This window comes from Periplaneta americana, chromosome 11, assembly GCF_040183065.1.
Source record: "Periplaneta americana isolate PAMFEO1 chromosome 11, P.americana_PAMFEO1_priV1, whole genome shotgun sequence".
NCBI classification, from domain to species: domain Eukaryota; kingdom Metazoa; phylum Arthropoda; class Insecta; order Blattodea; family Blattidae; genus Periplaneta; species Periplaneta americana.
The window spans coordinates 532,114-555,894 of record NC_091127.1 but is presented as its reverse complement, the minus strand read 5'-3'; the positions used below and the strand labels follow the sequence as shown (position 1 = coordinate 555,894).

At 35.4% G+C, this 23,781-nt stretch overlaps 2 protein-coding genes across 2 annotated transcripts; both read right to left on the bottom strand.

Moving 5' to 3' along the window:
- Positions 1-14,098: 14,098 nt before the first annotated feature.
- LOC138708700 (probable methyltransferase-like protein 15 homolog) lies at positions 14,099-15,350 on the bottom strand. The gene has a single exon (XM_069838799.1). It carries the CDS (start codon positions 15,348-15,350, stop codon positions 14,238-14,240), a length of 1,113 nt encoding a protein of 370 aa, XP_069694900.1. The 3' UTR covers positions 14,099-14,237.
- A 7-nt stretch (positions 15,351-15,357) lies between these two features.
- On the bottom strand, positions 15,358-21,180 carry LOC138708701 (ubiquinol-cytochrome c reductase complex assembly factor 2). The gene is made up of 2 exons (XM_069838800.1): positions 21,039-21,180; positions 15,358-15,634 (listed from the first exon to the last, which is right to left on the bottom strand). The coding sequence occupies exons 1-2, from the start codon at positions 21,107-21,109 to the stop codon at positions 15,358-15,360; spliced, it is 348 nt and encodes a 115-aa protein (XP_069694901.1). The 5' UTR covers positions 21,110-21,180.
- Between the last annotated feature and the right edge of the window lie 2,601 nt (positions 21,181-23,781).

The following is a 23,781-nucleotide window of genomic DNA, read 5'->3' as shown; positions in this document are numbered from 1 at the left end:
ACAATTTCGCAAATGATTTAGAGAGTGGAACAATGAAAATATTTTCTTACAGATGTGAGTTACTTGATTATTTCAGTTTAGATCTCTGTCCAATAATAATCCAAGGTTTTTTTACAGTGTCGCTATAATTAATGGTTTCATCGTTAATTGTACTGAGCAATCACTGTCCCATTACAATTACCTGCGATTTTCCTGGGTTTAACCTCAGTCCAAACTTTTGAGTAGGTAGACAGACAGACAGACAGACAGACAGACAGATAGATAGATAGTCGGATCAATGGATGGACGGAGAGACAGGCAGATACAGATAGATAGATAGATAGATAGGTAGGTAGGTAGGTAGGTAGGTAGGTAGGTAGGTAGGTAGGTAGATAGATAGATAGATAGATAGATAGATAGATAGATAGATAGATAGATAGATAGATAGATAGATAGATAGATAGATAGATAGATAGATAGATAGATAGATAGATAGATAGATAGATAGATAGATAGATAGATAGATAGATAGATAGATAGATAGATAGATAGATAGATAGATAGATAGATAGATAGATAGATAGATAGATAGATAGATAGATAGATAGATAGATAGATAGATAGATAGATAGATAGATATAGTCGGATCAATGGATGGATGGATTGATGGATGGATAGATGGATGGATGTATGAACGGAGAGACAGGCAGATATAGATACAGATAGATAGATAGATAGATAGATAGATAGATAGATAGATAGATAGATAGATAGATAGATAGATAGATAGATAGATAGATAGATAGATAGATAGATAGATAGATAGATAGATAGATAGATAGATAGATAGATAGATAGATAGATAGATAGATAGATAGATAGATAGATAGATAGATAGATAGTCGGATCAATGGATGGATGGATTGATGGATGGATAGATGGATGGATGTATGGACGGAGAGACAGGCAGATATAGATACAGATAGAAGATAGATAGATAGATAGATAGATAGATAGATAGATAGATAGATAGATAGATAGATAGATAGATAGATAGATAGATAGATAGATAGATAGATAGATAGATAGATAGATAGATAGGTAGACAGATAGAGAGGTAGGTAGGTAGGTAGGTAGGTAGGTAGGTAGGCAGACAGATAGAGTTTAGGTCTTCAGTCATTGTGGTCACTGCGTCAGTTAGTTCATCAGGACGAAAGTGTATATAGATCTGTAAATCGTCAGCAAACAAGTGGTATCTGCAGTGCTGTATGGTGTTTGCCACTTCGTTAATATATATCATAAATAGTAGAGGACCTAGCACCAACCCTTGAGGAATTCCAGACTTCGTGATGCGCCATTCAGAAGGGAAATCACCACCTAATGTACACTGCTGGTGGTCACAAGGTAGGATTAAAACCAAGCAACAGCATTATCCGATAAATTCAAGTTTTTCAGTTTACACGAAAGGAGGTCAACAACAACAGTATCAGAGGCCTTGCTGAAGTCAATAAAGTCAGTTTACTGTCACCTGTAGCTTAACGTATATCTTCATAGACTCTTCGTAACGCAATTAGATATTGTACAAACAATATCACAACAAAACAACAACTCTTACTGTAATACTATGTAATTGAACTCTTTCTTGTTATATACGCTTTAACATCTGTGGTCACAGCACGTGTTTTCAGGACCTTTGAGTATATCAGAAGGCATTTTGTTTTAACTATTGTTGAGTTCCTGATTCTATTGTCGTGCTATAGACTGTAACTGATTTTAGATTTCGATTAATGTTTATGATATTGATGACTGAGGCGGTGATGAATCATGGTACATAAATTTCCAATCTAGCATTTGCCTTTGTGACCGAGGAAAAACATGAAAAACCCCAATCAGATTGGTCTCCCACGGGGTTTGAACCCAGGACCTCTCGAATGGGAATTTCAAACATTACCGTCTGAGCCAACTTACTTGGTAATTAAACTCTTATTGGATTCTTCCTGAAAGGATTAATTTTTGTTCTAAGATAAAAAACATCTCCTCCTGTCTGCTATCCCATCAACAGATTATTTTCGAAGCTTTAGCAATGACATATCATTGTTTATTGCTTTACCAGCTGTTGTGATATTGCTAGTCACTAATATTTAAATTTTTGCTGCCACCAGTTTCACAGCACAGGCCACAGCGAGGAACATAATTATTATTTTAAGAACCCTACACAAATCTTAAACTGTTGCTTTTGTTTTCTAGTCGTAAGCATCTTCATTCAGAGTTTATTTTAGAATTTCGTTTCTTTTTTCTCATGAGGGGCTTATTCTTTCCTTTCATAATTCTAAATTTCATTATCTTCCCAGAAAAGAAAAACTCAGAAGTACACATTCATGTTTATTTAACTAGCCCCACGATACGGAACAGAACACCAGAAATTAACATCACATGCAAAAGAACAATAATAATAATAATAATAATAATAATAATAATAATAATAATAATAATAATAATAATAATAAAGAATTGGATTGAAGGATTCGCCGAAAAATAAACGCATAACATACCTGTTTGAGTTCCTTAACAAATTAAACATTTTTCAAGTTACTTACAAGAAAATAAAACTGCTCTAATTAGATAATGCATCAACAGTCCCCATAACGACACTTTCATTGTATTTAATGATTTGTAGTCAGTGTGTGAAGGTGCTGTACTAGAGTTTCTTTCTTTCTTTTTTTTTTTTTTTAATGTTGAATGACGCTGAATATAATATTAATGATTCATGTTCTCAGAAAGTTGGTGTAATATAATCCAACTGTTATTCTGAACATTATGTTATACCTCAGTCACTATAGGCAAGATAAAAGTTTTTTTTAATGCAGAGGCACTTGAAGTACGAGTACAATTCACTCGCCCAATAACAATGAAAACATACAACATACGAAAAAAAGCAAAGCAGTGTGAGCCATTTGGAACATTAGTTTCTCCCTTGCCTCCCAGTACAGGACAAGTAAACTTATCCCCTATGCACGCCACAGAGGTGCTTGAAGGGTATGAAAAAGGAGCTCTTCACTAGAATGAGGTCATGTGCACCGACCATAGTTTATCCCCAGGAAAAACCAGGCACTAGGAGGCTGAGTGAATCTCGAAGCTGTTCTACAAGTTTTGGACACGAGAAAACGCCACTGAACGCAAGACCTTTCAGTCCATAGTCAGTTACTCTACCAACTGAGCTACCAGCCACCCAAAGTTTCTGTAAACAAAAACTTATGTCATGATTATTAAGGTGTGAATATTTTAAACAAAGTGTTCACGTAAGGATTATTTTTGTTTTCATATAATTTCTGCAAAGGACATACTGCAATCTGATCCAGATCTAAAGCAGTATGGCCTGAGAAGCTCCAGGCAGAATGCACCACTACTCGGCATTAAGATCGTTGTTACATGCTTGGACAAACACTGAAATTAATAAGTAATATCCTACTACACTTTAAGACAGTAATTTTAGAAGTATAGAGGAGAAAATCTTATTTTTTAATATCAGCGACCTTTATTTTAGAAGCTGTTAAATATGGTCTTGCATTTTACTCTGAGCACTCTTATAAAGCACATTTTGTATCTGTGCAAGGACATATCTTCTAAGTTCTTTTAACTTTATTAGATTAATGTTATAGATGTATGTATGATATATTAGGAAACGAAATATGTTTAATAATTGTCCATTTAAGGATATACTCATCTATGTTCCTTGTTCTCTCTGATACTGCACAATTCTTGTCTCTCTGATATGCAGACATAACAAAAACATTCTCCCTCTCTCGTCTCTTTTATCACAGTTAGATCTTCCTTCATGCTTTGTGCATTATAATAGCTATGTGTTAATTAATTAAATCAATGACAAATGAGGGAGTTACTAATAATGAGAAAAAAAATTTCTATGCAGTTTCTCACAAAAATAATTCATGTAAATTAAAAAAATATTCGGGCTAAGAAGTGTCAGATCTTAACTTTTGAAACATGATGTGTACATGACCAATCACTCATCTAGAAAATATTACGAGACGAGAAGGCACAAATCGACAGGTACTCTGATGTTATTGCCATTTCAAAAAGACTCTAAGGACAAAATTCTATGCAAATATTCCACTTTATGGTCACTGAAAAATGTAGGTTTGAAGCTTATAAAAAAAAGAATAAGAAGACAGAATTGGAAGATGAGGAATGTTAGAATACAAGGGTATGGAAATTGTGAACTGAAAGATGATGACAGCAGCTATAAATAGGATATAACATTACTTAGGTATACAGAAGTTCAACATCTGAGGCAAATCTCCTGAAGAGCAAAAGCTGGCCAATGTACTATGTTGGTAATGAACTAATGATTCAACCCCTATATGAAGAGAGACCACTCGGCGGCCTCTAGTTTCAGATATATAATCTTAAAAAAAACACAGGGTGGATTCAAACTGGTGAAATTTTTTACGCTTTTGGTATGATCACATCCTAAGCAATAAACTGTACAAATATTGAAGTCCTGCATCAACTGGATCATGCTCAAATCACTGTCTGTATCTGAAATTAGAAGCCGCCGAGTGGTGCCTGCATACAGATAGCGATATTCAGTATAATTTACTGTAAGAAAAGGAGCTAAATCGCATATGCCAGCAGAAAAAGAAGATTATGATGATGACAATACACTTCATGGCAAAAAGAATGGGCCGCCGATAATTAAGAACTTCTAAATACATAACATTGCATATGCTTGTCTCGTCAAAGCTGACATTCACTAGATAACATAATTAAATCATTTAAATTTGCTGTATAAGCTATTGTTTAAGAGTCTGAAATATGTCATAAAATCGAATAGAGAATTGATTCTAGATATATCAGGCCTCTAAAGAAAGAAATAATAATAATAAAATTGATAAATACAAAATCAATTGAAACGAACATGAACTGGAAACCACGTATTATGCTGATGTGGTACTAGTTCATGGTTCGAGGTTCGAGTCTCTGACAATCTTAATTTTTTAAATGACAAATTTTCCCCATCGCACGTTTCGAAAAGCTAGATTTATGTGGCGACGTCTCTTACATCATATGCCCGAACTTTAGTAAATAATAAGCACTCTCTCTCCCAAGCAATACTCCTGTCTAAAAAAACAATCTGTCTCGGCACTATGACAGACACGCGAAAACTCCGTCAACAAATCACTGCCCTGGTTCACGTTGTGCATCGAGAGCAGCCAGAATGGTTGGAGTCCTATGATACACTCCCATACAATGGCTCCCTTCTTACCATCAAGACTGTCAGTTCTGTAATATTGTGATATAACTCCATACAATGCCTCCCTTCTTACCACCAAGACTGTCAGTTCTGTAATATTGTGATATAACTCCATACAATGCCTCCCTTCTTACCACCAAGACTGTCAGTTCTGTAATATTGTGATATAACTCCATACAATGCCTCCCTTCTTACCACTTAGACTGCCAGTCCTATGATGTGCCTCCATATAATGGCTCTCGTCTTACCACCTAGACTGCCAGTTCTGTGATATAGCCTACCTCCATACAATGGCTCACATAAGAGAAAAAGCAGCCGCCGCAATCAGAGGCATCTATGAAATAGAAAACATCATACAGCTATCCCTTAACACAGAATTTTGCTATTTCAGGCCAAGATAATCCCAATAATCAGCTACGGGACTGAATTAATATGGTAAAAGTTCACGCTTTACACCGGATAGTTATAAAGTAAAGTCACAGTCTACTATATACAGTCGCGAAGCTCAATATGTAGTAAAAATGCAAACATGGATAGTTGCCCACCACTAGGATCTCTACTATCACCTCATCATCGCAGATCTCTCTCCTAGCAGCCGACAAAATATGTTATACTTTCGTTGTCGTGTTCTTTTGGAAAAATTAACACCTTCCTTCCATTATTGAAATATTAAATGCATAAAGTTAATTTATTATTTTAATGAAGTATATTAAATTCCACCATAAACTCGAAGATACCTGCAAGAAATAAGTTAATATAATTTTTGGGTAATTTCCTAGAAGACGGGCAAAATCCAACATGGCTGACGAAAACTACCAAAACGTTCTGCCAACTATGAAGTTCAAATGTCACCAGACATCACAAAATCAAAGATGGAAAATCAAACATATATTCATATTTTTAAAGAAGAACAAGCCCTTCAAAAAATGAAAATATGTTTAATTTTTCATCTTTGATTTTTATGCAGTTTGGTGGGATTCGAACTTCATACTTGGTAGTACTTTTCTGGCAGTTTTCGTCCTCACTTTACCCCCACAAATCACTAAAACACAAAACAAAACAATAATTTATCACCTCATCAAACAAAATTCAATCCTCATTGACGTCTTCAATGACAACCACTTACTTCACTTCCATTATGACACAGGCTTTAAGGCAATCTAAACTTAAACCATGCAGCCAACAAAGAACTAAACCAACACTTTGTCGTACAGTCAAGTTCACATAAATAACCATGTATTGACACAAAATGAAATTCTCTTTGAACTCTTATTACACCTTAACTTGTACGGAAAATTCAGTAAATAATTCCTTGGAACCATAGCAACAGTTTTCTCCTCAACAATCGACACAATTCTTATTCACCAGCGAAAGAATAAACTAAAATCGACACAAAATTTAGTACTCTGTTCTATATTCACACATCTTTCACAGATATCATAAAATGACAAACTTTCAATAACTTTGGCCATCAAACACAATATAACACCACTCACGTCAAACAACCAAGAACAACTTACTGACGTCATTATCCATTCAAAATTAACGAAAATTCTAGAACAAATGATGACAATCAAATCGAAGGAAAATCACAAAATGACAAACTTCCAATAGCTTTAGCCATCAAAACAGTATAACACCACTCACGTCAAACAACCAAGAACAACTGACAACGTTATTACCCATTCAAAATTAACAAAAATTCAAGAACAAATGACAACTATAACCAATCAAATTGAACAACATCACGGCGACACCTCGTATAAAAACCTAGAACTAACAAATAAAAGTCACTAAAAATCACTAACATTTAACTCTAAAGTAAAAAAGTTGGTAATACTTAATACATCCAACCAGGTGCCCGTCTTCTATGAATTTACCAATTTTTGTTTGTGCAAAACGAACTGAAATTTACTATAATAGCTTCACTCATTTAAGATTATAGCGATAATTAACTATGAAACCAATAAATATTAATTTGCATTTCTCTTTACAACAATAATAATGGAAATATGAATTAATGGAGTAACTTACGCGTACCGGTACTTGTAGTGTAGGCTTACGTAGTTAACAAAGTGGGATGAGGTTAAGCAATAATAATCACACCAGAATTGGAAATAAAACGTGATCAATAAATTTTATTGTAACAGACTTTTTCTACGTCTCTAGTAAAGCAACAAATAAAAATAACAACAAAATTAACAGCTATAATTAAAAACATATCCTTTGAAGAAAAAAGTAGGCCTAAGCAATAATAATCCCACCAGAATTGAAAATAAAACGTGATCAATAAATTTCATTAAAACAAACTTAATTTTTCTAAGTCTCTAGTAAAATAACACATAAAAATAATAACAAAATTAATAGCTACAATTAAAAATATATCCTCTGAAAAAAAAAAAAAGTAGACCTAACCTTTATTTCTCTGGAAATTTAGCAGCCTAAGTGACAGAACTTTAACCTGTATCTAATGTCCTTTCGGTTAGACTGAAACATTTCATTGTGAAATTTAAGGATATAATGTATTCTAACAGTCACAAAGAACTTCAAATTAACAGTTTTGTTCCTGCACAGCATTCTTGTGGAAACCCAGGAACCTTTCTGAATCTTTCGGAAATCGGAAAAAGAATAACTCTGGCCTCTTTCTCTTACTGTTGCTACAATTTATAGCACTACAAACGTCTCCTCCTTGTCCCATATTATTATTCCATTAACATTTTCATTATAACCAATAACGAACATTTCACAAGCATCAATGTGAAATACGCAACGAGCTAGCACTCGATAGATATACGACACAGTCCAAAGTCGACCATGGACAGTCTATTGTTTCTAGTTGCTAACCGCTTGGAGCGCTTTATCACGAGATTTGCAAAAAAAACACCTCAAGCTTCGCGACTGTATATAGTAGACTGTGGTCAAGTCCCGATTCCTAGAAAGAGCACTCGGTGTACCAAAATCAGCCCCATCTAGATCAGTCTACGAACTTGCCAGGGAGTCCTTCTTCATAAAGGACCTGAAATTCAAGCTATTTCTGCTATCTATGTGTGAAGGGAAGAACTACTGCGGTTTAAGAATTTCGAAAAGAAAAATCTGGCAAGACTTCTATAGAACGGATCCAATGGTAAATAGAGAATGGACAGAAGAAAACAAAGATCTCAGATTTCTAATCAATAAATTAGCTATTCATGGATTCCACCACAATATATGCAAGAACACAAAATATCATGAATCAGGAAGTGAACGTATACGTTCGTTCTGCAACAGATTGTGCCGCAGTGTCACCACAGTCTAGTATATACAGTCACGAAGCTCAATACGTAGTAAATATGCAAACATTAGATAGTTGCTCACCACTAGGATCGCTAATATCGGCTCATTACATGGAATGCAAAATAGTACCGGCACAGTCTATTGTTTCTAGCACCCTCAAAACTCAACCTTCGTGACTGTATATAGTAAACTGTGGTGTCACCATGTGTCAGAACCGCGTAATGGACTGCAGCAAAGATGAGAAAACTCACTGCACAATTGTGTGTGTGTGCAGTTCTACAATTATTAAACCTACTATACCAACTATAACACATAAGCTATTATATCAAATAACCTACCTAAAGCGAGTCTACGTTATTCTCTCGGTAGAACGGAAGTGCGCTGAGGTTTTGCAGTATTCTTTCGTTTTTCAAATATGCTGTTCCTTAGAGGTCTCGCAGTCGGATACTAATGCAGCTCTAGAAAACAAATAAGTCAATGTTAATCATAAGTTAAGACTGCTATGGGGCATCCCTGCTGTGTAATTCTAATGATAAGTGCAACATAATTCACTAAATTAATCAGCCATTTCAAACCTGTATAATATTAATGAACACTTTGCTCCACTTCAACGCGTTCTGCCAAGTTTCGCTCACTTCATATCACTTTCAAGAATGTCAAAGCCACATTCTTCAGTATATCTCTTTATGTCCACCCCAGATGTTATTCCAGTATAAAATAAAACTCATTATTCATTAATAATCATTCCAAACTCGCTATTAAGCAAATGTATGAATATTATGGCACGAATTTCTCACACATTTCAAAATCAAATTGTTTCCAAGATCTAACACCTGTAGGCAGTGATATCAGATTGTCTTCTATTAATTTCCCTTTTGTAAGTAATATTTCCCTCTACTTCTCGTATCTACAGTGTCGCCAATTCAGTGGTTTTTCCCGCTAGAACTAGCGTTTTTCGGCGTTAGTTTAGCGGGTAAAATTTATGAAATTTGTATAGCTGATACCAGCCTTGAGCTGATACAGGGATTTAGCGGGTATTTTTAGCACGCACAGCGGCAAAATAATATAATTTTACATACAGCGGATTTTTAAGAATCTCCCAGTTGTCCCAGTACGTGGGCGCAGAATGGCTTAAAGAGACCTCGCTAGCGAGAAATGATCATCCGTACTCTGCCTTCATGCAGAGAGTATTTTTTTCTGATTGTAGTAATCATTCGTTGGGGGGGGGGGGGGGAAGATAGTACAGGTTATGTATTTAAGTATGTTACAAACAGTGTACGGATACCACTATGTTGAATCTTCAGATGACGACGAAATGAATGAACATATTTTGTTAATGAAAAGAAAAAGTAGGGCTAAAATTAAAGCCAAAAATATCTGGAAATCACATTGTATCTCCCGGAGATAAGGGAGAGTTTCGGTCACTGATTTAGATAGGTTTAGGAGTTATCTCAGCTTGAACAGACCTCAGTTTTTTGCCATTCATATGATGATAGGATTCTACAACAGTCTATGGGTAGTATATAGTCACAAAGCTCGAGTTATTGGGGGGGGGGGGGTAGGCCTACTAGGAACAAGGGCCTGTGCCGGTACTATTTCGCATTGTCTATGATGAAGCGATCCTAGTGGTTATAGGCACCCAACAAGAAAACTCAGTGCGCAGAAACCAGCGGGCATGACTGTCTCGCGCAGATGACGTATGCTCCCGTTCTCAGCATGCTCTCAAGCCTACTGCAGAGGGGGTAAGAGGGGTATATCATGCGCGGCGCGAGTTCGAGCTGAGTTTCGCTTGTAGGATACCTATAGCAACTATCTATGGCTGCATATTCGCTACGTATTGAGCTTCGTGACTTCATGTACTAGACTGTGATTCTACTCTATGTTCTGGTTAAAATTATATAAACTGTTAAAGCATATAGATACATTATTTCAAATGTTATAATTAATACTACTAAATCTCATCAAAATAAAATGTAGTCCTATTTATTGTAAGATCATCCGACATTAATCTCCAGATTTCGTGTTTTTATAGTTTTCATCCCGTGTATCGTATAAAATAGGTCTACAGGTGACATCGTAATACAAGTTCGGCAAGTTTCTGACTGCAATTATCAGCCATCTTTCCCCACTGTCAATAAAAAAAAATAAAAAATAATTCATCGCCATCTGTGATATCTTTTTCTACATTCAATCGTCATAAAGAGTATAAATGTCAAACATCTTTGATAAATGTGTCAAGAAAATTTGCTGAGCTACTGATCCCAGCGAGAAATTCGCTCGAGGTTTTCACCTTGAACAAGAATCTCTTCCAGTGTGTGGACGTCCATTTGAATCCATGTTATCAATGAATTTTCTCGCAACACATTTCTTGCTAGCAAGATCTCAAGTGTGTAACGGGCCTGAGTCATTCTTCCCATTTTAGCTGTATCTCTCAAACTACATCAAAACTAATTTCATATACCTTTGGTTTAATCAATCAGATTCATTATCACTGGGAAGTATATCATTTTACTTTACAAAGAATAGCAGGCCAGTTCATTTATTGCTGACATGATGGGTTAGTTCATTTCCCACAACCAGCAATGAATAGAATGCTGAAACAGCTAAAATGATTTTCTATAAATAATTTTACTTAGGATATATATTATACGATTTTACAACTCTGGTATAGAATGTCTTATTTTCAGTATCTCAACAATGGATTCCCCACAACAGCGTCTACTGTTGAAAATACGTGGTCAATAAATACGCATTGATTGAACATATTATTATGCTAACGTTTTAATGTGGTCGAAATTATGTCCAGCATTTATTAGTATCTAACACACTATAAAATGTCATATTCTTACCAACAATCCGTAATGACCTGAAATAGTTACTACTTTACTCCCACAAGAAAAAACCGCTGATCGCCTTGACATTGTTAATTGTTTTTTCTCATTGAAACCCAAAGAAACGAGTCCAAGAAAAAGCATGGCATAAAATCCATTCAGAGGGAAGTATTTTAAAAAAAGAGAAATTTTTTTAAAAGTTTACACTTCGTATTATTACGTTACTTTCAATGTTAAATCTTTCGTGGAGTATGTTTCATTATTAAGAAAAATATCTTATATTCTGCCTGGAAAATAAATCTGAAAAATCATTATTTAAACATCTAATGAACTTAGTCTGTAGCATTTGCTGCACAAGCCACTAGTTGTTTTATAATCCTGATGTACGAAAGAATAGTATATAAAACACGTTTTTGAATAGTATATAAAACACGTTTTTAATGTTATACAGTTATTGCATTCCTCAAAATTAGATTAACTGGCTTTGCTTGTTCCCTAAACTTTGACTCATGCAATAAAGTATACATTAGAAACTAGTTTCATAATATACTATTATAGAAACAAACTTTTGATGTAAGTGAAATATTTTCCTCAATTTCCACACTAAATTCTAATGAATTGTGCACTCTATTTTTCTTATCCATAAACAAAGCAACATAACTGTAATGGAAGATATCACTGTCAATTTAAAGTAACACAAAATCCTACAACAATAACATTTTCAGGAGGCACCAACTGAGCTAGTATGCATAAGTAATTCAATTCACTTTGCGCTAAAGGCAATGTTAGTTACAAACCTTACTTTTCTGTGATATACGAGTAATCACAAAGCAGTTTGTATTAGTTCTTCAAATATATCACATAATAATTTCAACAATACAGAATTACGGTACAAAGAATGTTTAAAATCATTGTCAGCTTTTAAATACAAATGGAGTGGGCTATTTTACAACTTTTCGTGAGCTTCAACTAAATCAAGATTATCAACTGGAGCTTCATAATATGTGAAGACGTTGATAGTATCTCCTGTAACAATGAAATATATTCAATACTGAAGTGAAGTTCATAATCTGAAGAAAAATATATTGCACTGAAGACTACAGATTAAGGCTGCTATGAGTATTCTGATATGTATCATTTTATAAAAGGAACCCTCTGCACGAACATAATTTGTAGTTTTTCGTTTCTAAAATTTCCATGAACCAGTTCTCTCAAGAAAAAAAAGTCAGAGTATTTTAGGAGATTTAGTATAACATTTCAATATGTTACTATTATGTGAGAGGGTAATTTGTACCCTTTGAAGGGGATGTCCCCTCCACTGGACATCACCTAAACTATACAATGACCTGACTTCTCAACTGACAAGCACATGGTTTGTTACTCAAGTTTCTACCTAAAGTTAAAGTATGTGGGTCTATTTTATTCATAAACACAATAATTGAACTGTTACATATGTACAGTACTTGTAATAAAGTGGAAGTTTCCTCTTCAGTTTTAGGATTCTTAAGTAACTTATCTACAATTTTATAAAAACATAAAATTACTTAGTCACACGTTAAAAAGTGTTAAAATTAAAAAAAAAAAAAGGTGTATACCTTCGACAGACTGCCCGTTTCGACGTGATGAAGACGTAACATCACATCGAAACGGGCCATCTGTCGAAGGTATACGTATTTTTTTTTAATTTTAACACTTTTTAACATGTGACTAAGTAATTTTATGTTTTTAACAAAGTGTAACGTGAACTTTAATCAATACAATTTTTTGTGCTCTGTCTGTATTTATCAGTTTAGAAATTTGTACTTGAGTGACTAACACTTCAAAACTTATAAAATTAACAATGGATCGACAATCTACTTGATGACCTCATCTAAGTGACAAACTGCACAATGCTGTATTTTCCTGGTTTGTCGCATAAGCACCAGGAATACATCCCTTAGCTGCTTGATGCTGAACTACATTTAGCATTTATATATATTTAGGTGCACAGCCATTTGATGCATAACTTTGGAGTCTCAGATTCGAGCAATGGCACTTACATTTTTATTTAATAATAAGGTTATTCGTGGATAACCTGCTAACACCTTAAAACTTAGTTTTGAGATATTTGAATTTAAAAGATTCTCCCTGTCAAGAATGTCATTTGTGGACTTAGAATATTTAACTATCTTCACAAGTAGGGACTGGTTAGAAATATTACTAAGCGGCTTCTCCCACATTATACAGCAAAAAATTCTGTACTTAGAAATGTTATAAACTAATTTTTTCTGAAAAGTGAAGTTAACATGTTTTCCTTGTAAGCCCAAGATATTTAAAGGAAAGGTGTCAAAAATGTGTGTGCACTTAATTTATCCTCCAGTGTAACGAGTGACATCAAAACCTTAATTTTTAAGAAACTGACACTTACCCATTGATACATAATGTCAAACATACCCAGATATACTGCAACTCTGTAAGCTGCATCAAGTAGAGGATTTGCAAACTAACATCGTTTTCCAGCAAAATGCAGCACTCAACATTGCAGTATGATATACTGGAGACTGTCTCCAGACACTGGACTGGACGGAGTAGACCAACATCTGGGCATCTCAAGAACTCAATTGGGCTTTGTAAAGGATTTGATTTCACAACACAAATTCCAAATTAAACATGTAGACGACGCAGTTAACTAGTAATGCTTGCAAAGCAATTGACAGGAACTGGAATACAAGTCGAATATTTCACAAATGACGAATGGTGCTCATGATGAGCCATGTCAGCTGTATTATTTGTTATTTCTGTACATTTTACACTTTCTGTAAAAAAAAAAAGTTACATTCAAATGAAATAGATCCATCAACTTGGGAAAATCCAATACTTCTATTTACATCAGTAATACAATCCTATGTATCTCCTACTTTAATGGCAGCTCTCAGTTTTGCTGATCGACTTCTTGGGTTGGTTTGCACTTCCTCAGCACTTGGTGTAAGAACATGCTTGTGAATGGGTTTCCAATTTGAATGCAGTAAGCTGTCAACATCTTCTTTATCATACCAAAGGGAAGAATCAGTGTACTGGAGAGGAAGTGGGTTTATAGCATTGTCAATAACATTTCCTTTTAAGTGACGTTTAACGATGCGATCTTCCAATGAATGAAATGTTAATGTCACTATTTTACCACCAATCTTCAGGTAGTTTTGAGCTACTATCATGCCATAATTCAATTCATTTATTTCATTGTTTACAAATATTCTAAGTGCCTGAAATGTCTTCGTTGCAGAGTGGGCATGTCTTTGCAGTTTGTCCAACCTCTGTTCATTAGAACAAACCGTTGCTACAAGATCACCCAACTCAGCAGTAGTTTCAAGTTTTTTGAAAGTATATTTGGTTTCTACGATAGCTCTTGCTATTTTCTTAGCTTTTTTCTCTTCTCCATACACTTTGAGAATTCTGACTAGATCCTCTTCGTCTACATGCATCAAAACATCTGCAGCAGTGGGCTGATCTGGAAAGCGATTCCCATCCATTCTCATATCTAACGGTCCATTTTTACTAACAGAGAACCCTCTTTCGGCTTCGTCAAACTGCATGGAAGAACAGCCACAATCAAGCAGTACACCGTCAACACTGTTCTTCTTAATTCCATGATATCTCAACAGTTCGGGTAACTCGCTAAACCTTCCAAGCAATGGTACAACTTGTCCAGGATATTCAGCTGCAAGTTTTTTCGCAATCGAATAAGCTATCGGATCACGATCTAAAACAAGTAGTTTAATATCAGGGACCGATTCCAGCATAACCTTACTATGTCCCCCTGCACCAAAAGTCATATCAATAAATACTTCACGGGACTTGGGTTCAAAACACTTCATTACTTCATTAATCATTACTGGGACATGCAATGGTGATTCTTTCACTGAATCAGTTTTCTGACTGTAACATTTTGTACAAACCACAAAACTTGGCTGCGAATAGATGTATTTGAAATTACAAATTCTTTTCAAAACCATAGCCATTGTGACATTAGTTAGTCTTCTTATAAAACAACTTTGAAAAAAAGCCTTGCTCCGACTGCTTCAGCTCTTCCAGGAATTCTGTTGAAAGAAGTGCTTTACATTCATCTGCAGTTAATCCAGAAGCACAAGAATTGGATTTCCTTTGATACATTTGCCCGTATTCATTATCTGACAAGCGTTTTAAACTAGCATAGACTTTATTACATTCTTCCTCATTGACCTGATTTATTTCTCCTGCTTTAAACGCCTCCTTCACCTGCTGCCGGAGATGTTGTCCAAGATCCCTGAAACATGCAATAAATAAAAATATAATTGTTACATAGTGGCATTTACTGTAATCTGTATGTATTCTTGTTAACATACATTTTTAAAACAGCACCTTTTAAATCAAGTGTATAGGTTGTTTTCACTGTTTTATATTTCCAGATATACATCAACATATTTATTTTTCGACAAATCTTGGCATTTTACCATGTTACAAGTTCCTACCCTCGCCTATCTAAGGGCCGTATCCATAAACAAGACTTTGGATGAAGACTTTCCAAAAAGTCGACTTTTGTAGTGAAGTTTACTTTGTTGAAAGTCCTCTTCATAGACAATACTTCTGAGAGTTGGACTTTGACTTCGGTAAGTCGAGATTTGACGACCTTGTTCTAATGTTGGCAATCAAAATCACTGCCTTGTAAAGGAATTAAATTAACAGATAGTTGAAATAGAGTAGGCATTGCCACAATCATAACCATCTTTTGAGACACAAATTAATGAAACAATTAAACATCGGTACATGTTAACCAATTGTTAGCCGTTCTTGCAGCTTTACATAAAAATAATTATTCGTGGGTTTAGTGTGAAACTAAAGTAAGTAATAAATTGATATTTTTAGATCTTTACACCAATAGATAATAATTTGTTCTTCTACTTGGTCACAAAAAATCATAACTCAGTTCCAAACAGTCTTAATGTAATTACAAACCATATGGTATAATTCATCTGAAATAGTATTGCCTGCTAAGAATTTTGTTGTGAATAAAACATCGATTGTAATTACGTTAGGTTCACATTTAGCCCTCGAATTATTTCATTATAAAATAATTTTATTCTGAAAATATGGAAGATAAGATGCCACTAATGACAGACTACTTAAAAATTAATTTAAATCAATAGGCCTACTCAGAAAACATTATTATGACGATCGCAGGATTAAAAATTAACTGCATATCCAACTCTAAAACATATTCTCTGTAGAATTAAATAGTCAAATTAATATTAAGCCATCAATTACCTGCAGCGTAAAATCGCGATGAAATAAGAAATTCAATTATTGATAGAATAGTAATCCTTTTTGACTATTATTTGGTTTCTGTAATATTTACTATTTCCATTATATGTGGTTAGGGTATGTATATTGTTTTTCTTTAACATTTCGTTCCAGTATATTTAGTTGGTATGGCAGTGTTATCGAATGATGTGAGTCTCGTATTATATGGAACATGTTTAATTATCTTCACTATATCAATATTATTTTTCACCATAAATTATGCAAGTTGTCCGAAATGTTTAATTATAAAATTGTACAGTACCAGAAAAAGTAACAGGGCAACGCTTGGAGGCAGTTTCACACAATAATGTTCATAAGGAGATTTGACACGCCACTCAGACGCATGGCTTTCATCTCGTCTGAGTAGCTCAGATGGTTGGTGAAAGGAAGCAGGTTTGACTCACCCCAATGAGTTCCCCCCCCCCCCTGAACAACGTTAAACTGTAGTTTTACAATCTTAGGACCGATCTTTCAGTTTTTTTAACAAAAAATGGAATAATTACTGCCCAACTCCTATGTGTTGTGGTATTATTTTTAGGCTTGCCTTTGAAGTATTGTTACAAGTGTTGGCAGTAGAAAATTCAGCTGCATCTTTTCGCCATTTTCGCATATAGGCTATATTTATTTTTTCAGGTTTTGGGACACAGATTATGCAGAGGGAGCTATTACATGTCTGGCGAGGACAAAGTGGTTTTGCTGAACAAGTTTGATTACATACAATTACAGTACAATTGTAAAAATTGGTAAAAATTTAACTGTTATATTGTAAAATTTTGACTTGTTCCACATCTTAAAGCTTCATTGCTCATATAAGATCTATGGAATATAATAAATGAAATGAAATTAAAAGAAAATGGTGCTGTCCAGGCCCCCGAACACCCAATGTCCAGAAATTTGCACTTACACCTTGAGCAAACATACGTACAGTATAGGTCGCACCAGGGATTTTGGCAGATGGATTTCCTTAATGTGGACTGGAGAGCGAGTCCTCACCGCTGCAAGATCGGCTGTTATCTCTGTCGCAGTGGAATGGGTAGGACATAAGAGTAAACATGCACGCCCGAGTATTTGTGCACTCTGGACAGTCACCTCCAAAAACTAAACAAATATTACAGTGGTCTATATGTATCTTTGGTATTCCCAAGAAACTTGTTCGATTAATTAAAATGTGTCTCAATGAAACTTACAGCAGAGTCCGTATAGGCCAGTTTCTATCTGATGCTTTTCGAATTCACTGCGGGCTAAAGCAAGGAGATGCACTATCACCTTTACTTTTTAACTTCGCTCTAGAATATGCCATTAGGAAAGTTCAGGATAACAAAGAGGGTTTGAAATTGAACGGGTTACATAAGCTTTTTGTCATGCAGATGACGTGAATATGTTAGGAAAAACTCCACAAACGATTAGGGAAAACACGGAAATTTTACTTGAAGCAAATAAAGCGATAGGTTTGGTAGTAAATCCCGAAAAGACAAAGTATATGATTATGTCTCGTGACCAGAATATTGTACGAAATGGAAATATAATCTGTTATATATATGTATATGGAAATATGTTAATCCTTAGTCAATAGATAAGACTGAGTTTTACGAAATACGAACATTAAGGGATGGAAAATGGGAGGCAGTAATGATCAAAATAATTATACCGATTTATTTTTTTTTAACCAGCAGACATGCAGCCTTTAAATTTAAAACAAAGATTCACTCATAAAATTGGGTTAGACTATTCATCTCATTTCTCAGAATTGTTTCTAAAATGTATAAGGAAAGTAAAAAAATTCAATTTCATGCAGGCTACTCCCTTTAAATAACTTCATTTTTTTTTTTTTTTTTTACTTCTGAGTAGAGAGGAGAGAGAAAGAAGTCGACGGTTTTAAAAATTCACTAAACTATATTTAACTAGAGACGTAAAATTTAAAATGAAGGTTACTCTCTACAATATTGGTTAAACATTCTTAGATTTTTTAAATACCATATCCTAAGGTACTGATGAAAAGGCAGAAGGGAGTGAGAAATCTCATGTCATCCGATCTCGATGAAAGTCGATATCTGGGGATCTATGCGATCACAGAATACGAACAAGGTATTATTTAGTCCGACTTTGTCCCTATAGTGGTGGAGTGGGACAAAAATGGGTGAAAAATTAAATTAGATATCTTAGGGATTTTCGAGACGAAAATTACGAATAATACAATTTGTGCGAATTCAATATGGCAGTTTCAGTACTATGAATTATATTTAAAAAAATTAAACATCGGATATCGCACAGGTAACACATGTACAGTATTTAAGGGGGTATGTAACACCTTTTGATAGTAGGCCTATACATTTAGTAAAATCCAAAGTGTAATTTCTACATATTCTGAATGAATGTTGTGCTGGAATTTAATATAGTCATCAGCCAATACCTCTAGATTAATAAACAACTTTTTAGAATCCATAAAATACAGTATTTATTTTTCAATTGGTGCAATTTGTGCAGGGAAAATTGGTTTCTCCGATATTTTGTACGATTTCGAATATTTTAAAATGCTTTCTTCTCTGTTCTATTCACAATGTGCGTGTGAAGAAATTATTGCCCTTGTAATATCCATTACCATCCTATTTATTATACTCTTATATAAATCTAACTTCCGCAACATACAAATTATATTTTGATTCTTAAGAAGAATCGCAATTTTATTAACTTGAATTGTCGCACCACCAGTAGACGATCCCTAGATTATTACTGGACAGATCTTGTATATTGATCTGGTAAGGGTAGGATTTTATATATATATATGCGCAATGCAATGCTTTTTCCTTTTAATTAAGAATTAATTTAATTTAGAAAATGTAGGAGACGTATTAAATCACTGCGAATGGAAGTCATTTACATTTATTAAAGGTATTCTTTGAGTAGGACTGTACCGTGGTGTGTTTCATAATAAGGATAATTGATATGAGCTGCTGTTATGAAAATATGAACGACTCAGAATGTTATCGCATCTCATTCTCGCAGCTTACACAAACAATATTGGCTCTCCTACTGGAAATGTCATCGAGGTCATCTGCCAAAATCGGTGCCTCCGACCATACTTAAATTACATGTCTCATCAGTACGTGCACTTATGGAGGCGATACATTCGTTATTACGTACCATAGGTGAATAATTCTAGATTATTATGTGGACAATATCGGAGGCCACAAAGTAAAACCAGTACGGCTAAACTAGCGAATAGGTATTTCCTTTCGTATTCCGCTTATTCACCAACTGTTTCTTCAGTCTTACCCAATATAACCTGTGACATTACGAAAGTTTCACGCTAGTGTAAGGCCTACACTGGAATTTTTACGTTATGTTTTGTTATCTTAGATAAATTAGCTTTGATTTAGTCTTTTGTATCTCTTGCACTTATACGAATCAGTGATAGGTTGGGTTACGTTAGTTTAGACTTTTTGGTATGCCTTGCAGATATACTCAAAATTGTCTAAGAATGTGTCCCTTCTTGCTGTCCGCTTTCCTTTGGTAACGCTATTGTAAAGATTTACCCGAAGGTTAGGTTAGCATAGCTTAGAAGACGTCAAGTCCTTCTATCCCAAACTATTTCACACAATCCGCCTTCAGTGTAAAACTAGCGAAAGGGAAGTTCAAGTGATTTTGGAAGTAAAAATAGTAATTCTGGTGATTATTGTGAAGGACACGTCACCCAAATACTTCCTGTTTACTAGATCGTTGTCCTGCTTGCTTCAGTTCAAACCTCCAGCTCGTAACCTGTTTTACGGGTTTTTAGGTTATCTGCATCACCAGGTTTCATGCAATATTTCAACATTTTCCGGCAAGTTTATCAATAGCTAATTTAATTATTTTTACAATTCTCGTTCTTTTGTCGAATGCGCACCATCATGCTTACGAAAAGCCAATTTTAAGTGCCAATAATTTATTTTGTGTGCACAAGGTTGGAATTTTGGAGTAAGAGGAAAAGGAAGGTATCCATGTCCTGAAATTTATCCCATTATCCCGATGATATGATAAGATGATCATGATTATGTGGCGCCAAGAGAGGTCTTGGTATACCGAGGTCTTAAATCTAAACTTAATCTAAATCTCAGACCGTAGGCAAACACAGGAATAATCCCATTTAAGGGGAAAAATTCCTGTGCTCTAACCGGGAATTAAACCCGAGCAGGACTGTAGCAGAAGCCCTGACCACTAGACCACGAGGCTGGTCTGAGAAGAAGAAACAAAATATTATACATTTGTATTCGTAATACTTGGAATCACGTTTGAGAAGAATGTAGGCCTAATACATTGCCTTTCAACCTCTATTATGCCAAGGTAACGATGTCATACGTCTATAAGGGCACGAGATTTTACAATATACATACCTGCCTATTTTAGTTGTATCAGCAGGCCAATTTTCTAACAGGTGTAAAAACTGTTTATAACTTTTGGCCATAACTTAATTCGACATCCAAATTTATAACCATACTTCACCTCACGTCCAGTTTAACAACATTGTTGCCAACTACAGTCACTTCATTGCCAACTGTTGTGGCAAAGAGTCCATAGCAAAGAGGACAGAATATTCTATTTCTATATTCTGTACTTTTTGGTTTATAGTAGAGGAATCTGCGTAACCACGTAGTCTACTATCTGAATTCCTGATAAGAAATATGTTAAAATAAACAAAAGGGTGGAGTTTTACCACCTCCCATACCATAGTACAAATCATGCGTGTTCTCCTATTGACTTGGCCATCTATTGTAACCGAACTCGGCCGACTAAAGGCTGGTTCACAATAAACCTGGAACGGTAACGACGAGAACGAGAACGGAAATATTGTTACAATAAATGTATTTAAATGTGAACATTTACAATCAACTATTGTAAATACTCACATTTAAATATATTTATTTTAACATTATTTCCGTTCTCGTTCTCGTCTCCGTTCCCAGTTTATTGTGAACCAGCCTTAACAACTCGTCCGTCTACTGTCCGTCCAATATTCTTTTGAGAATATTAACTTCATAATTATGTAGATGAAATTATTGAGGATCATCAGTGTGGTTTTAGGCGTAATAGATCGACTATTGATCAGATTTTTTGTATTCGACAGATATTGGAGAAAAAATAGGAGTATAAGAGTACAGTACATCAGTTATTCATAGATTTCAAAAAGACATATGACTCTGTTAAGAGAGAACTTTATATAACATTCTTATTGAATTTGGTATTCCCAAGAAACTAGTTCGATTAATTAAAATGTGCATCAGTGAAACTTACAGCAGAGTCCGTATAGTCCAGTTTCTATCGGATGCTTTTCGAATTCACTGCGGGCTAAAGCAGGGAGATGCACTATCACCTTACTTTTTAACTTTGCTCTAGAACAGTGGTCAGCACTCGCTGAAATGGGTAGAGTGCATGGAGGGTAAGGAAATATGCTTCGTTGTGCACAAGGGATAGGGAGCAACCACGAATGCACGCTAGGACAGTGTCTTGTCCGGGGGAAAGAGACACTAGCCTGAGAGTGCAATGTTCTGATAGTCGCTGCTCTAGAATATGCCATTAGGAAAGTTCAGGATAACAGAGAAGGTTTGGAATTGAACGGATTACATCATCTTCTTGTCTATGCGGATGACGTGAATATGTTAGGAGAAAATCCACAAACGATTAGGAAAACACGAAAATTTTACTTGAAGCAAGTAAAGAGACAGATTTGGAAGTAAATCCCGAAAAGACAAAGTATATGATTATGTCTCGTGACCAGAATATTGTACGAAATGGACATACAAAAATTGGAAATTTATCCTTCGAAAAGGTGGAAAAATTCAAATATCTTGGAGCAACAGTAACAAATATAAATGACACTCGGGAAGAAATTAAACGCAGAATAAATATGGGAAATGCCTGTTATTATTCGGTTGAAAAGCTTTTGTCATCCAGTCTGCTCTCAAAAAATCTGAAATTTAGAATTTATAAAACAGTTACATTACCGGTTGTTCTGTATGGTTGTGAAACTTGGATTCTCACTTTGAGAGAGGAACAGAGATTAAGGGTGTTTGAGAATAAGGTTCTTACGAAAAAAAATTGAGGCTAAGAGGGATGAAGTTACAGGGGAATGGAGAAAGTTACACAACGCAGAACTGCAAGCATTGTATTCTTCACCTGACATAACTATTACGAACATTAACTCCAGACGTTTGAGATGGGCAGGGCATGTAGCACGTATGGGCGAATCCAGAAATGCATCCTATAGAGTGTTAGTTGGGAGGCCGGAGGGAAAAGATCTTTGGGGAGGCCGAGACGTAGATGGAAGGATAATATTATAATGGATTTAAGGGAGGTGGGAAATGATGATAGAGACTGGATTAATCTTGCACAGGAGAGGACCCGATGACGGGCTTATTTGAGAGCGGCAATGAACCTCCGAGTTCCTTAAAAGCCATTTGTATGTATGTATGTAATAAGAATAAGCAGGTAGCACGAGGGAATAACAACTGGTAACTGACAGCCGAAACGTCGGCTTCAAATGACGATCGATCGGCTCCTTTGCCGGTCGTCCGGTATACGGCTGCATACGGCCTAACAACTATTCGGCCGTTCACGGGTCCAGTGGACGGCTAGGCTTAGCGTTGATATAGCTATGCTATAGATCACACAAAGTGGTATGGGCAAAACCACAATATTATCTTCCCTTAAATTACAGATTATCTTGGGCCACCTTGAACCGTGGTTTCGCGATTGGAGGAACAAGGTCAATGTTGATAAATGCTATGCCCACATCTTTTCCTTAGGACCTAGGCTCTACAGACCACCACCACCCACACTGTTTGGACAACAGATGCTGTTGATGATTTTAAATATACGACCATATTCTAGACACTGTTAAAAAGGTGAACGGAATTATGGTTAAACTGATGGTTTGGGGGTAGGACTTACCACATGCTGCACCTACAACGTCCTGCATCTCCAGGTGGTCGAGAACCAGGCAGAGAGTTGAGTTCATTGCCCGACTGTGCACAGGGCTGCAAGACAATCCCAACCCCTCATTTCTGTACAATGCGGGAGCGGAGGAGGCAAGTTAGGGAAGACAGGAAAGCTGGCATGATGCCCGGACTGTTTGATCCT